Source organism: Myotis davidii, unplaced genomic scaffold (assembly GCF_000327345.1).
Source record: "Myotis davidii unplaced genomic scaffold, ASM32734v1 scaffold272, whole genome shotgun sequence".
Taxonomy (NCBI): domain Eukaryota; kingdom Metazoa; phylum Chordata; class Mammalia; order Chiroptera; family Vespertilionidae; genus Myotis; species Myotis davidii.
In genome coordinates, this window is record NW_006283634.1 from 196,204 (window position 1) to 208,045 (window position 11,842).

Sequence of the window (11,842 nt, forward strand, 5' to 3'; positions counted from 1 at the left end):
TTCCATGCCTCTGATTCTATTTTATTCATCAGTTTATTTTGTTGGTTAGATTTCTTGTTCATTTTATTTTTAGTTTTAGATTAATTGCTGATAGATATGTATTTATTGCCATTTTATTCATATTTTTTTCTTCAAGAATGCCCTTCAACATTTCATGTAATACTGGTTTGGTAGTGATGAACTCCTTTAGCTTTTTCTTGTCTATGAAGCTCTTTATCTGACCTTCAATTCTACATGATAGTTTTGCTGGGTAGAGTAATCATGGTTGTAGGTCCTTGCTATTCATCATTTTGAATGTTTCTTGCAATTTCCTTATGGCCTGCAAAGTCTGTTGAGAAATCAGCTGACAGTCATATGGGTGCTCCCTTGTAGGTAACTAACTGCTTTTCTCCTGCTGCTTTTAAGATTCTCTCTTTAACACTTGACATTTTAATTATGATGTTTAATTATGTCTTGGTGTGGGCCTCTTTGAGTTCCTATTGTTTAGGACTCTGTGCTTCCTGGACTTGTAAGTCTATTTCTTTCACCAGGTAGGGGAAGTTTTCTGTCATTATTTCTTCAAATAGGTTTTCAATATCTTGCTCTCTCTTCTCCTTCTGACACCCCCATAATGCAAATGTTGGTACACTTGAAGTTGTCCCAGAGGCTTCTTACACTAGCTTCATATTTTTGGATTTTTTCTTTTTGCTCTTCTGATTGGATGATTTTTGCTTCTTCATATTTCCGATTAGCTGCCTCCTGCACACCCCCTCCTGGGGATGTGCCCACAACCACGGTACATGCCCTTGACCGGAATCGAACCTGGGACCCTTCAGTCTGCAGGCCGACGCTCTATCCACTGAGCCAAACTGGTTAGGGCTCCCTGTAAATTATTCTTTATTTCAGTTAGTGTATGCTTAATTTCTGACTAGTCCTTTTCACGTCTTTGAAATTCTCATTAAGATCCTTGAAAGTCTAAGTCCCCTGAAACTCTCATTAAGATCCTTGAGCAGCCTTGTAACCATTGTTTTGAACTCTGTATCCAGCAGTTTGCTTGCTTCCATTTCTTTCTTTTGTGACATTTTGACTACTTCCCTGAATTAGGTAGAGCTGTTATGTCTCCTGGAATTGGTAGAGTGGCCTTGTGTAGTAGGTGTCCTGTAGGACCCAGTGGTTCGGCCCCTCCAGCCCCAGTCACCTGAGCTAGGAGCACCCCTGTGTGTGCTGTGTACACTGTCTTTTGTAGTTGAGTCTTGATTGCTGTTGTCATCACTGGGAGGAATTGACCTCCAGGCCAATTGGCTGTGAGGACCAGCCACAAACTACAGTGGAAGAGCTGAGTGGGGCTTTGAGGCTGAGTCTGCCCCTTGAGTGAGTCGCTTGAGGATGTGTAGAGTTGTAATCTGGTATGGTCTGAAGCTGTCCACTGGGTGCACTGGTTCTGGGGCCTCTTGGGGTTACCAAGCAGGAGCTACAGAGAGATCTGCAGATGGCTGCTACTTGTATTGGTCTTGGAATTGGCCAGGCGAGGCCCAACTGTGAAGCAAGGCAGGCTGGTGCTTGTGCCCGGTCTTGGGCCTCTTAGGTTTGGGGCATGCTGATGTCAGCTGCTGTTTGAGAGAATTTAGGAAAGTCTGAAGCCTGAGCCAGGAGAGACCATTCATATGGAAAAGCAGCTGCAAACAACTTGGGTGGGTCTGCAAATTGGATAGGGCAGGGTCAGAGGGAATCACTAGAGTGGAGCAAACAGTGTGGACCAGGCTTATGGAAACTCAGATATGGCTGCCAGTCAGCTCTGTGACAGAGGGAGGTCCCAGCACAGGATCAATAATCCATTGGAGCACCCCTGTCTGTGAGAAAGCTTCCCCACGTTCCCTGTATGTCCCTGGATCCCCCAAAGCTGCCACCTGGTACTGGAGTTCAGAGGAAGGCAGACTGTGTAAGTTTGTGTGCTGGCCCTTTAAGAGGAACGTCCAGGTCTCTGGTTGACTCCATGTCACTCAGCCACAATCTCTGCTGGTTTTTACAGCCCAAAGTTATGGGGACTTCTCTTCCCAGCTCTGGAACCCTGAGCTTGGGGTCTGGTGTGGGGCTGGGACCCCTTGCTTCTCATGGGAGGCCTTCGCAGCCAAGATATCCCTCCCGGTTAAAAGGTGCCATGCATGGGTGTCGGACCAGCCCATTCTGCACCTCTGCCCTCCTACCAGCTTCGATGTACTTTCTTCTTTACTCCTCTAGTTGTAGGACTTCCATTCAGTTAGATTTCAGATGGTTCTGAATGACGGTTGTTCTGTAATTTAGTTGTTATTTTTTTGTGGTTAAGGGAGGTTGCAAGTACCAATGTTTACCTACACTGCCATCTTGGTTCTCCTATTTTCATCTTTTCTACATGCAATTCCCTTTTACCAGGTAAGTATTATTAACAATTTCTCTGCACTCCCTTAAAACCTAAAACACCAACCAACCTTTTGTAATAGTCACCACAGTGTTAGGATACTCTAACACTGGATTAGAAAACAGTGACTACCAAATTCTACACTGTCTCCCAGTGATTGATTTACCCCCGGTTGGCTGGGTGCATCTGGGTGGTGGTGTTTTGGCTGAGAGCATTGTCAGAGCCTCTCAGCACAGTGCTGCTGCAATGACCCTCCTCTGGGCCTATTATGCAGAACCTAACCTTCGACACTTGGGCGGTGATGGCGAACCTTTTGAGCTCGGCGTGCCAGCATTTTGAAAAACCCTAACTTAACTCTGGTGCCGTGTCACATATAGAAATTTTTTGATATTTGCAACCATGGTAAAACACAGATGTATATTTTTGATATTTATTTTATATATTTAAATGCCATTTAACAAAGAAAAATCAAACAAAAAATGAGTTGGTGTGTCACCTCTGATACGCGTGTCATAGGTTTGCCATCACTGCACTATGGCATTCATTAGAATGGAAGTCTGTATGTGTTTCTAACTCTGACATCAGCCCACGCTCTAGCCTCCTCACAGCACGAGGCTGGTCGTGATGCCAATGTGAGCCGATTCACGGGGACAGCTTCCTATAGTGCAGGGGTCCTCAAACTACGGTCCACGGGCCACATGCGGCCCACCGAAAACATTTATCCGGCCCGCTGGGTGTCTTTGCCACTGCTGCCTGTTGCTTAGCAGCTGACTAGTTTTTTTTTTAAACTATAGTCCGGCCCTCCAACGGTCTGAGGGACAGTGAACTGGCCCCCTGTTTAAAAAGTTTGAGGACCCCTGCTATAGTGCACTGGATTCGCTGGGAGACTTTGTAAACAGCTGTGCATGTAGGTTCCACAAACTGTAGGCTGTGTCCATCTGACATGTGTGCCGTCTGCCTTCCTACCCTCGTCACTTCTCACTAACACTGCAAAGACAAGCTCACATCAGGCACCTTCTGAAGCAGATGCTTGAGGCACGTCCTGAGAGGTGTAATTCCGCCTCTGTGAAGTTGGGGTGATCTGATTGCTCCTCTTGTGAGCCTGTGGAGCCAGGTCAGCCGATCAGAAGGTTTGAGGGAAAACACTATCATCTGCTTCTTCAGCAAAGGGCATGGGCACTTAGCATGTTGCTTCGGTGATGTTCTCGGGGCTGTGAGTCCTGGTGACCCCCTGCTCTCAGGGCAGCTCACATCCCCGCTCCCCCACTGCTTCCCCTCAGGCCCAGCTGCTGGTGGAGCTGACATCTGGTGACCCTTCACCCCTCTGAGTGAAAGCATCACAGCCCCTACAAACGGGACTCCCTGCAATGAGCTGTTGCGCGATGTGTAAGAGAGGTGAGCAGCGCCACACAAGGCCTTAACACAAAACATGTTGTTAAGGGAAAAGGTTGGTGAGTCAGAGCCAAGACCAAGCCAATCAAATGAAGAGAAGAAACAGCAAGGAAAGTGGGAGGAGAAAAACCTGCCACATACAATTAGGAGAAACGCCAGCCGCACGCAATTCCTGGCAGCAGAAAACTAATCCTGTGACCACTGTGTAAAGTCACACGTTCGGGGAGTCCGAGCAACAAAGCCCCCAAATTTAATAATAATAATAGTAATAAATAATAATAATAATAGAGAATGAAGATCTGATTGGCCTGTGGCTTCTCAGGGCCTGGGGAGGTCTCCCTCCTCATGAGTGGGAACCGCAATCCTGGGGACAGTGTCTTTGGGAACCAGCGAGGGTGCATCTAAGGTTCTCCGATGCTCATTCAGAGCCCTTTCCCCGACTGCCATGGTCAGCACCTCCTCCTCGCCCTGGCAGGAGCTGTGGGGATGGTGTGGGAGAGGCAGGAGGCTCAGCTAGGTGACGCTGTCCTTCTGACCAACGGAGCCTGTCCTCTGCGGGGACAGTGCTTGCTCTGCATCCGGACCTGCCCGGTGGTCCCTCCACAGCTCTTCCTGCATCTTCACACCCTCGTCCTCTGCCCTCTCCTCCTGCGGAGGACTTGCTGTTTTCCTGGAAGAAGCAGTTGTAAAGAGTTGGTATTGAAATCATAACCAAGGACACTGCAGTGGAAGCTAAGGATGGCCACTGGGCAGGGCTGATCCGAATGTGGCTGATGGGGTGCCGAGCTGGCCTAGAGCACGGTGGCTGAGCTGCGGGTGCAGGGAGCGGGCAGTGCAGGCTGGGCCAGGTTTCTGTCCCCCAGCATCCTTTTCCCCGCATCCTCACTCTCTCAGTTAGGTGCTCAAGCCTCCTTGCTTCACTTTTAAAATATTTACTTAGTTACTTTATAAAGATAGCATTTTAAATATCCTATATAATAAAAGCCTAACATATGCTAAGTGTCTGGTCATCTGGTCATCTGTTCAACCAATCAAAGCGTAATATGCTAATGATAAGCTAAGGCTGTTCAACCACTCGCTATGATGTGCACTGACCATCAGGGGGCAGACAGTCCACCAGTCGACCAGTTGCTATGACGTGCACTGACCATCAGGGGGAAGACGCTCCAACCAGTAGGTTAGCTTGCTGTTGGGGTCCTGCCGATCAGGACTGAGCAAGACGGGCCAGGCACACCCTGGAGCCCTCCTGTGGTCCCTCCCCAGCTGGCCAACCTCCCGCCTCCCACCCCAGCCTGGTGGGGTCCCTCGGCCTGACCTGTGCCCTCTCACAATCTGGGACCTCTCAGGGGATGTTGGAGAGCCGGTTTCAGCCCAATCCCACTCACCACAGGAGATTCTGCCCGCCCCCCAGTGCACAAATTTTGTGCACCAGATCTCTAGTTTTTAAATAAAAAGTATTAACCGAGTGCCATAAAAATACTATAGAAAGTGTGGTTTTCCCCCTGTGGGGAAGTCTCAGGGAGAAACTCCAGTCTCTCTTCTCCAACCGACTCCTCTGAACCAGTAAGTGGGAGCCAGATAGGTGGGAGTGGGTAGGTGGCGGTGCGCTGGGATGGGGGTGCATTGGGCCAGGTCTCCCTGGGCCGCAGCCCCTTCTCACCTGCGTGGTTCGCTCTCCGAGAGTCCACAGGGCTTGGGTGTCTCTGGTCTCGGTGGGAAGAGGAAGGCAAGTCCTTGCGTGGGAGAGGTCGCGGCCGAGCAGCTCCCTGTGGGGAGGTGTGTGATGGGGGTTGGCTTGGGGGCACCGGCGTGGCCTTGCTCGGCCTGTGGTCCCACACACAGCCCACAGCACTGCTCCATGTGCGTGTGGTATTGTGGACCAGGCTGCCCGCCCTCCCCGCACGGTCTCCTCGGGGATGGAGAGCGACGCCTCTAGGGGGGCGTGGGGCACACCTGGCTTTCTCCACGAGGAGTTTTTCTGAGTCCGGGTAATGCACCAGGGTTTCCTGAAGGGCCTTCCTGTCCAGGGTGAGAAGGTGCACGAAGCCGTGGGCTACCACGCTGGCGGTCCGGCGGCTTCCTGTCGCTGCCAGGAGGCTGAGAGAGAGAGAGAGAGAGAGAGAGAGAGAGAGAGAGGGGGCATTTGTTTAATTGGGCAGTCTTCCTCTTTCCCCACCAAAATCTTAAAAAGAAATCAAACCCTAACCATCCTCTGCTGCAGAGATGGCTCCCTGTTGGCGAGAGCTCAGCCCACTGAGCCCCGAGCCTCCAAAGGTTGCCCCACTCGGCTCCGCCCCCCATCAGGGACTGGCCCCTCAGCGCCTGTGGGACTCCACCAGGTCCCAGGAGTGCAGTCTGGACTGTGTCCCCCTTGGTTTTTCTGGACCCACTTTCCACCCTCTGCTCCCCCTTTGCACTGGGAGGCTGACCCTGTGGGCGTGCCTTGCTCTGTGGGCTCCGCCAAGGAAGACGACCAGGATAAGTGGGGCTGCAGCATTCCTCCCTGCCCTCCCCTCAGGGCCAGCTTAGAAGGCTGTTCCCCACCAGATCCCAGCTCCTGAGGCCTCCTGGCCTAACAGGCCCTCAGGGTTCCTGTGACTGCCCCGCCCACCCTGCCCCTACCCCAGCATGGAAACACTTTTAGATTCTCCCTCCCTCCTGTCTTCCCTTTACTAAAAGCTTCCTAGTTACCTGGCTGGAGTGCACCTTCTGGTTTCCTCCAAGCTCTGACTGCGCAGTCAGACATCAAATCTCAGTGATGCCTGGTTACATCAGGTGAGTCCCATCCCTTCCCATCCTCACCTCCCAGATCACCTCATTTCTCAGTATCCCAACTACTCTGTAGCCAAGTCACTTGCATACAACGTCCCACTTGAATGTCACTGAATTCTGGTATTTATATTCCTCAGAGGCATAGCTGAGCGTTTTGCATGCAGGAAGTAACCAACATAGAGTGAATAAATGAATAAAACAGGTGAACAGCCAATTCCCGCCCTCCCAACCCCGCCCCCCCCCCCCCAAAAAAAATAGCCAACAACACACACACACACAAAAACACACTGGGTGAACAAAAATACTATCATTCACCAGTAACTTGGAAAATAAGGCTTGATCTTTGAAACCAAGGCAAGAAAAAACATATCTCAAATGTTTTAAAAGAAACAACACTGCTGGCTATGCAGTGAGGCGATAACACAGACTGAATGTCGCAGAGCCAACCAGTCAGACGCGGAGAAAGAAGGCCACACAAGTAAACACAGCCTATGGGGGGTGGTGGGGAGAGGGCGGGAGCTGCATGACTCTTAGCCTGAGGGTTGACTGTAGACAATGTGCCCTCCTCCAGCTGCTGCTGCAGAAAGGGAGCATCCTGGTCGACTGGCTGCTAATTGTGAACAAACTAACCAAGCATGTGGGACCTTCAGAATTCCTGTGGTCTGTATAACGGTCAAACACCGTTCTCTAATACTAAAGAAAGACTTGAAGTAGCGATGGCAAAGAAGTTTCCAAGTTAATGACAGACACCGGACCACAGATCCAGAAAACTCAGGGGTTACTGAGCATAAAAACTACCTGAGAAACTCTATCCCTCGACATATCATATTAAAACGGCAATACACCAAAAACAAAGAAAACCTTGAAAAGAGCAGGAGGAACAAAGATAGAAACGACAGCAGCAGACTTTTATCCCAAACTGTGCAAGTGAGAAGAGAGTGGGATGACCACCCACCAGAATTCTTTGTGCAGTGAAATCGTCCTTTGAAAGTGCAGGAGACACAAAGATTTTGTCAGGAAAAACAAAAACGAGGAATGTCAACATTAGCAGAACTACTCTGCAAGGAATGTCGAAAGAAGTCCTTCACAAGGAAGGAAAAGGATAACAGGTTAGAAACGCAGGTCTTCGGAGAGAATGGAAGGACACGGAGAAGGAGCAAATGGCGGTAACATAATCTAAAACATTTTATTTCTCTTAATCCTGATAGATCTAAAAGGCAACTCCAGCAAGTGGGTAAGGGAAATGGCCGCCCAGTGCCCTGAGGGTGGAGGGAGAGCTGGGGCACGGTTCTGAGGCTGCACACCCGTAAGCCGTCCAGCGTTATGTGAAGGGAGACTTAACTCCATTTAGAATGTGTACTGCAGCTCTAGGGCCACCACCAAACTCTTTTGAAGGGAGTGTGATTGCTATGCTAAGGGAGGAGAGAAGATGGAATCATATAAAATGCTCCATTAAAGCCCGAGGAGGCAGAAGAGGGAAAACCTATTGCAAGGCCAACTTGAGGCACAGACAGGGCCTCTACCTGCACTGCACATTGAACCTGGTGCAGGACTAGCCAGGCCGCTCCAGAATGGAGTTATTCCTCCAACACAGAAAGTGTACATGTTGGCCATGTTAACGCCTACTTCTTTTGCTCAGTTGTTTCACATTTTAAACGTATTGCTCCATGGCAAAACATGGACATTTTAGTCCTTTCCTGAGGTTCTCCCCAAGACAGGCTCTGCCTTCACCTTTTCTTTAAGGAAGCAAAACAAATGTTTATCTATCTATCTATCTATCTATCTATCTATATCTATTATCTATTTATCTATATATCATCCATCAATCAGTATATTAGCTATTTATCTATTTTTCTATTTACTTACCTATTTTATTATCCATTAATCAATCTCTACTAATATATATCATACACCAATCAATCTATTAGTTATTTACCTACCTTTCTATTTCTTACCTATATATTATCCATTAATCAATCTTTCTATTATCTACTTACCTGTCTACCATCTATCACCACAATCATCTCTTCAGTCATGCATCTACCCACCTTCCTATCTTCCTATCTTCCTGCCTTTTTCTCTATGGAATGGATGCTAATATTTGAAGACTCGATGCTTGGATGAGCCTATTTCTTCCCACCGGTCACCTTGGACAGGGGTGCAGTGGTCAGGCAGAGCTAGGTGGCCATGGGGAGCTTAGTTTGGAGCTGTGAGTGTGTCTGTGCTGTCAGACTATGACAGCAGAATGGAAGTCACATGTTTAAATGGCAGGTTATTTTTAGATTTCTCCAGCTTTAATTAACCTTGCCTGTAGGTTACACATTTGCAGTGCGTGATGAGTTTTTGAACAAAGAAGTTGCCAAATGCATTTTGCCCAAACTCTCTCAGCACTGTTTAAAATAGTACCCCCTCCACAAACACTTGTCCAGCATTCCACCATAGAAAGCCTCACTCATTAAGTAGCTCAGAAAGGGGACCCCTAAATGCGTGCCACCCCACACAGTTTCGGAAGGGGACACACGGGACTAGTGGTTAGTGTCCAGGGAACAAGGACTGGCTCCAATTCTGGTTCCTCCTCTGAGTGCCGGGACCTCAGATACAAGCCTAAGGACCTTTTTGGTTTTCACGCCCATCATGCATCCACTGAGCGCCCACGTGTTTCAGCAAAGGGAGGCTGGACCAGAGGAGAGTTATTAGAGCGTGTGCGGTTTTCTGGAAAGGACACAGGCTTTGGGACGAGGTGCCACCATTTATTGAGTGCAGCTCTGAACAGTTACTTACTCTCTCTTTCAGGAAGCAGGGCCACCTGTGAACACCTGCTGTAGGTATCTGATCATCTTTAGACAGACATAGTGTTTATAGATGCCTGATAGTCAGTTATGACAATGGTGCTATTGGGTAAATTTCTGGCTGAGAACTTTTGAACCTGAGTTTGTGTTATGTAACTAACAAGCAACAACTATACTAACTTTGTGTAGGAGGGGGTATATGTGCATGTAATGCAAACCAGCTCCCAGAAGCCGGGAGCCTCATACTCTGCCATAAGCAAGCTGGGGACCCAGGAAAGCTGATGTGCAACAACAGCCTGAGCGAGAGGCCCGAGGACGGGAGAACCGGGAGCGGGTGGGCTAAGTCAGGTCTGGCTCAAAAACCCAAGAACCAGCAGTGCTTATGTCTGACGTCCAAGAGCAAGAGAAGGGGGCCGTCTTGAAGCACCATCTTATATAAAACTGCTGTTTGAAACGTTTACCCTGCTATTTTGGCTTCTTTAAACGCTTGCTTGCTTAAATAATGAGAAAAATAAGTCTGACAACAGTGAGCTCTCACTTCCTCTCACTACTCACTCATTCCTTCTTCCAACACCTGCACAGCCTCCACCTGACTAGCATGACCCAGGCCTCGGGACTGCAGAGCTGCCGGGGCCAAGTCTCTGGGAGGCAGGGGGCACCTGGGAACACGCAAGTCCCTGTTTTCCCAACGCTCTCGCAAGTCAGACCTGTAATAAATGGAAGCAGGAACCTTACAAGTTTTGTGACCTAAGATTTTTCTTTTATGACAAGCGGCAGACTGTGGTTGGAGGTGTCTTTCAGGTACCTGATTTCTCCGAACACTGTCCCAGCTTTCAGAGTGACCAGAACTTGAGCTTCATGGGCGCCTCCAAGAACCCGGACTTCCCCCTGCTTCACGATGTACATTTCCTTGCCGATTTCTCCCTGTGCGCCAGACATAAAGAGGAACTTTATTCCTGACAGTTACTCCCCAAACGAGGAAACAAACTCTTCTAGAGGAAAACATGGAGAAGGAGGAAGAAACACCAATGGAAAAGCAGTCGCCTGGAGGCCTGAGGCAGTGCAGCCACTGGGTGACACAGCGCGTGGAAGGAAGTCACTAGGACCTGTGAGTAGTGACGCCCGGGCGCCTGGGCGCAGCTCAGCCAGCACTGGCTCCGGGAGCAGCGGCAGAGGGAAACCTGGCTGTCAGCGTGGCCACGCCGGTGCCACTAGCACTGCTTTGCCTTGGAGAAGGCGCCTAGTCTCCCCGAAGCACCTGCGCTACAACCATGACTCCTCAGCCTGACTTCTGCCTGCAGCACCAGGCCTGGCTTTAGAAACGGGGCTGTTTATGCTGCCATCCTTGCTCCATGCCTAGAGGAAAGTGTGAGTGCGGCGGGTTCCTGCTCATCCTGGGGCTCTTGGCGGCGGGCAGGACGCTGCCTGCTCCCACGGCCGGGGGAAGGCATTACTCTGGTGCCCGAGGCACAGGGGCAGGACACACCACTGTCAGCACTGTTTAATGGAAGGAGAGATGTGTGAGGCGTACTTGGCATCTACTTTGGAGTCTAAACCATGGTTGGTCCTGTAGCTATGTGACCAGCCTCATTTAAGAACAATAAAACGGCAATAAATACATAGCTATCAACAATTGAATTTAAAAAACAAATAAACCAGCAAAACTAAAACCATGTATGGGGCCAAGTGGGTACTAGGCTCACCGAGGGTGATCGCTTTGTAAGTTATACATGTCTAACCACTATGTTGTACACCTAAAACTCATACAATATTTCAACTATAATTGAAAAATAAAAACTGATGAAAAACCCCACAATGGATCCCAACACTCAGATGGGCCTCTCTCTGTGGAGACAGTTTGCTCTGTGACTACTGCTCAAGCTGGAGAAAACCCACCCAGGAGACCCTCTCGGAAGGAGACCCAGGAGGCCTGCTCCTGATTGCTCTAGCCTTTGCCTGCGCATGTCTTTTTCCTACCATCCCTGCGCCGTGTGCGTTGCTGCAATAACTCTTCAGCCATAATGATAACTTTACATCGACTCAGACGAATCACCAAGCCAGTGGGTGGGGCGGACCCTCAAAATGTTCCTTCTCACTCTAAGAGGCAGGAAGAATTAATGTCTTACAAGAGACCTAAGTGGCATCTGGGCCACGAAAGGCTGTTCGACGTGGAATAAGCCAGTTTGCACAACCCTAGGCAAACTATTTGGGTAATAGCCCCTCGATATTAGCTTTCTTTTTTTAAAATTAAATCTTTATTGTTCAGATTATTACAGTTGTTTCTCTCCCCCCTCCCCCCATAGCTCCTCTCTACCCGGTTCCCACCCCACCATCTGCCCTTATTCCCCCCCACCCACTGTCCTCAATCATAGGTGTACGATTTTTGTCCAGTTTCTTCCTGCCCCTACCACACCCACCTCCCCATGAGAATTGTCAGTCCACTCCCTTTCTATGCCCCTGATTCTATTATATTCACCAGTTTATTTTGTTCATCATATTTTTTATTCATTTGATT

At 49.1% G+C, this 11,842-nt stretch overlaps 1 protein-coding gene across 1 annotated transcript in view; it reads right to left on the minus strand.

Moving 5' to 3' along the window:
* Positions 1–4,209: 4,209 nt before the first annotated feature.
* Positions 4,210–11,842, minus strand: part of CNGB3 (cyclic nucleotide gated channel beta 3) — a 108,604-nt gene continuing 100,971 nt past the window's right edge. The window contains exons 14-17 of the mRNA XM_015565628.1: positions 10,133–10,251; positions 5,718–5,863; positions 5,427–5,532; positions 4,210–4,436 (exon numbers count right to left, since the gene is read on the minus strand). Of these exons, the coding sequence (XP_015421114.1) occupies positions 4,280–4,436; positions 5,427–5,532; positions 5,718–5,863; positions 10,133–10,251 (528 nt within the window). The 3' untranslated portion in view covers positions 4,210–4,279. The remainder of the gene's footprint in view (positions 4,437–5,426; positions 5,533–5,717; positions 5,864–10,132; positions 10,252–11,842) is intronic.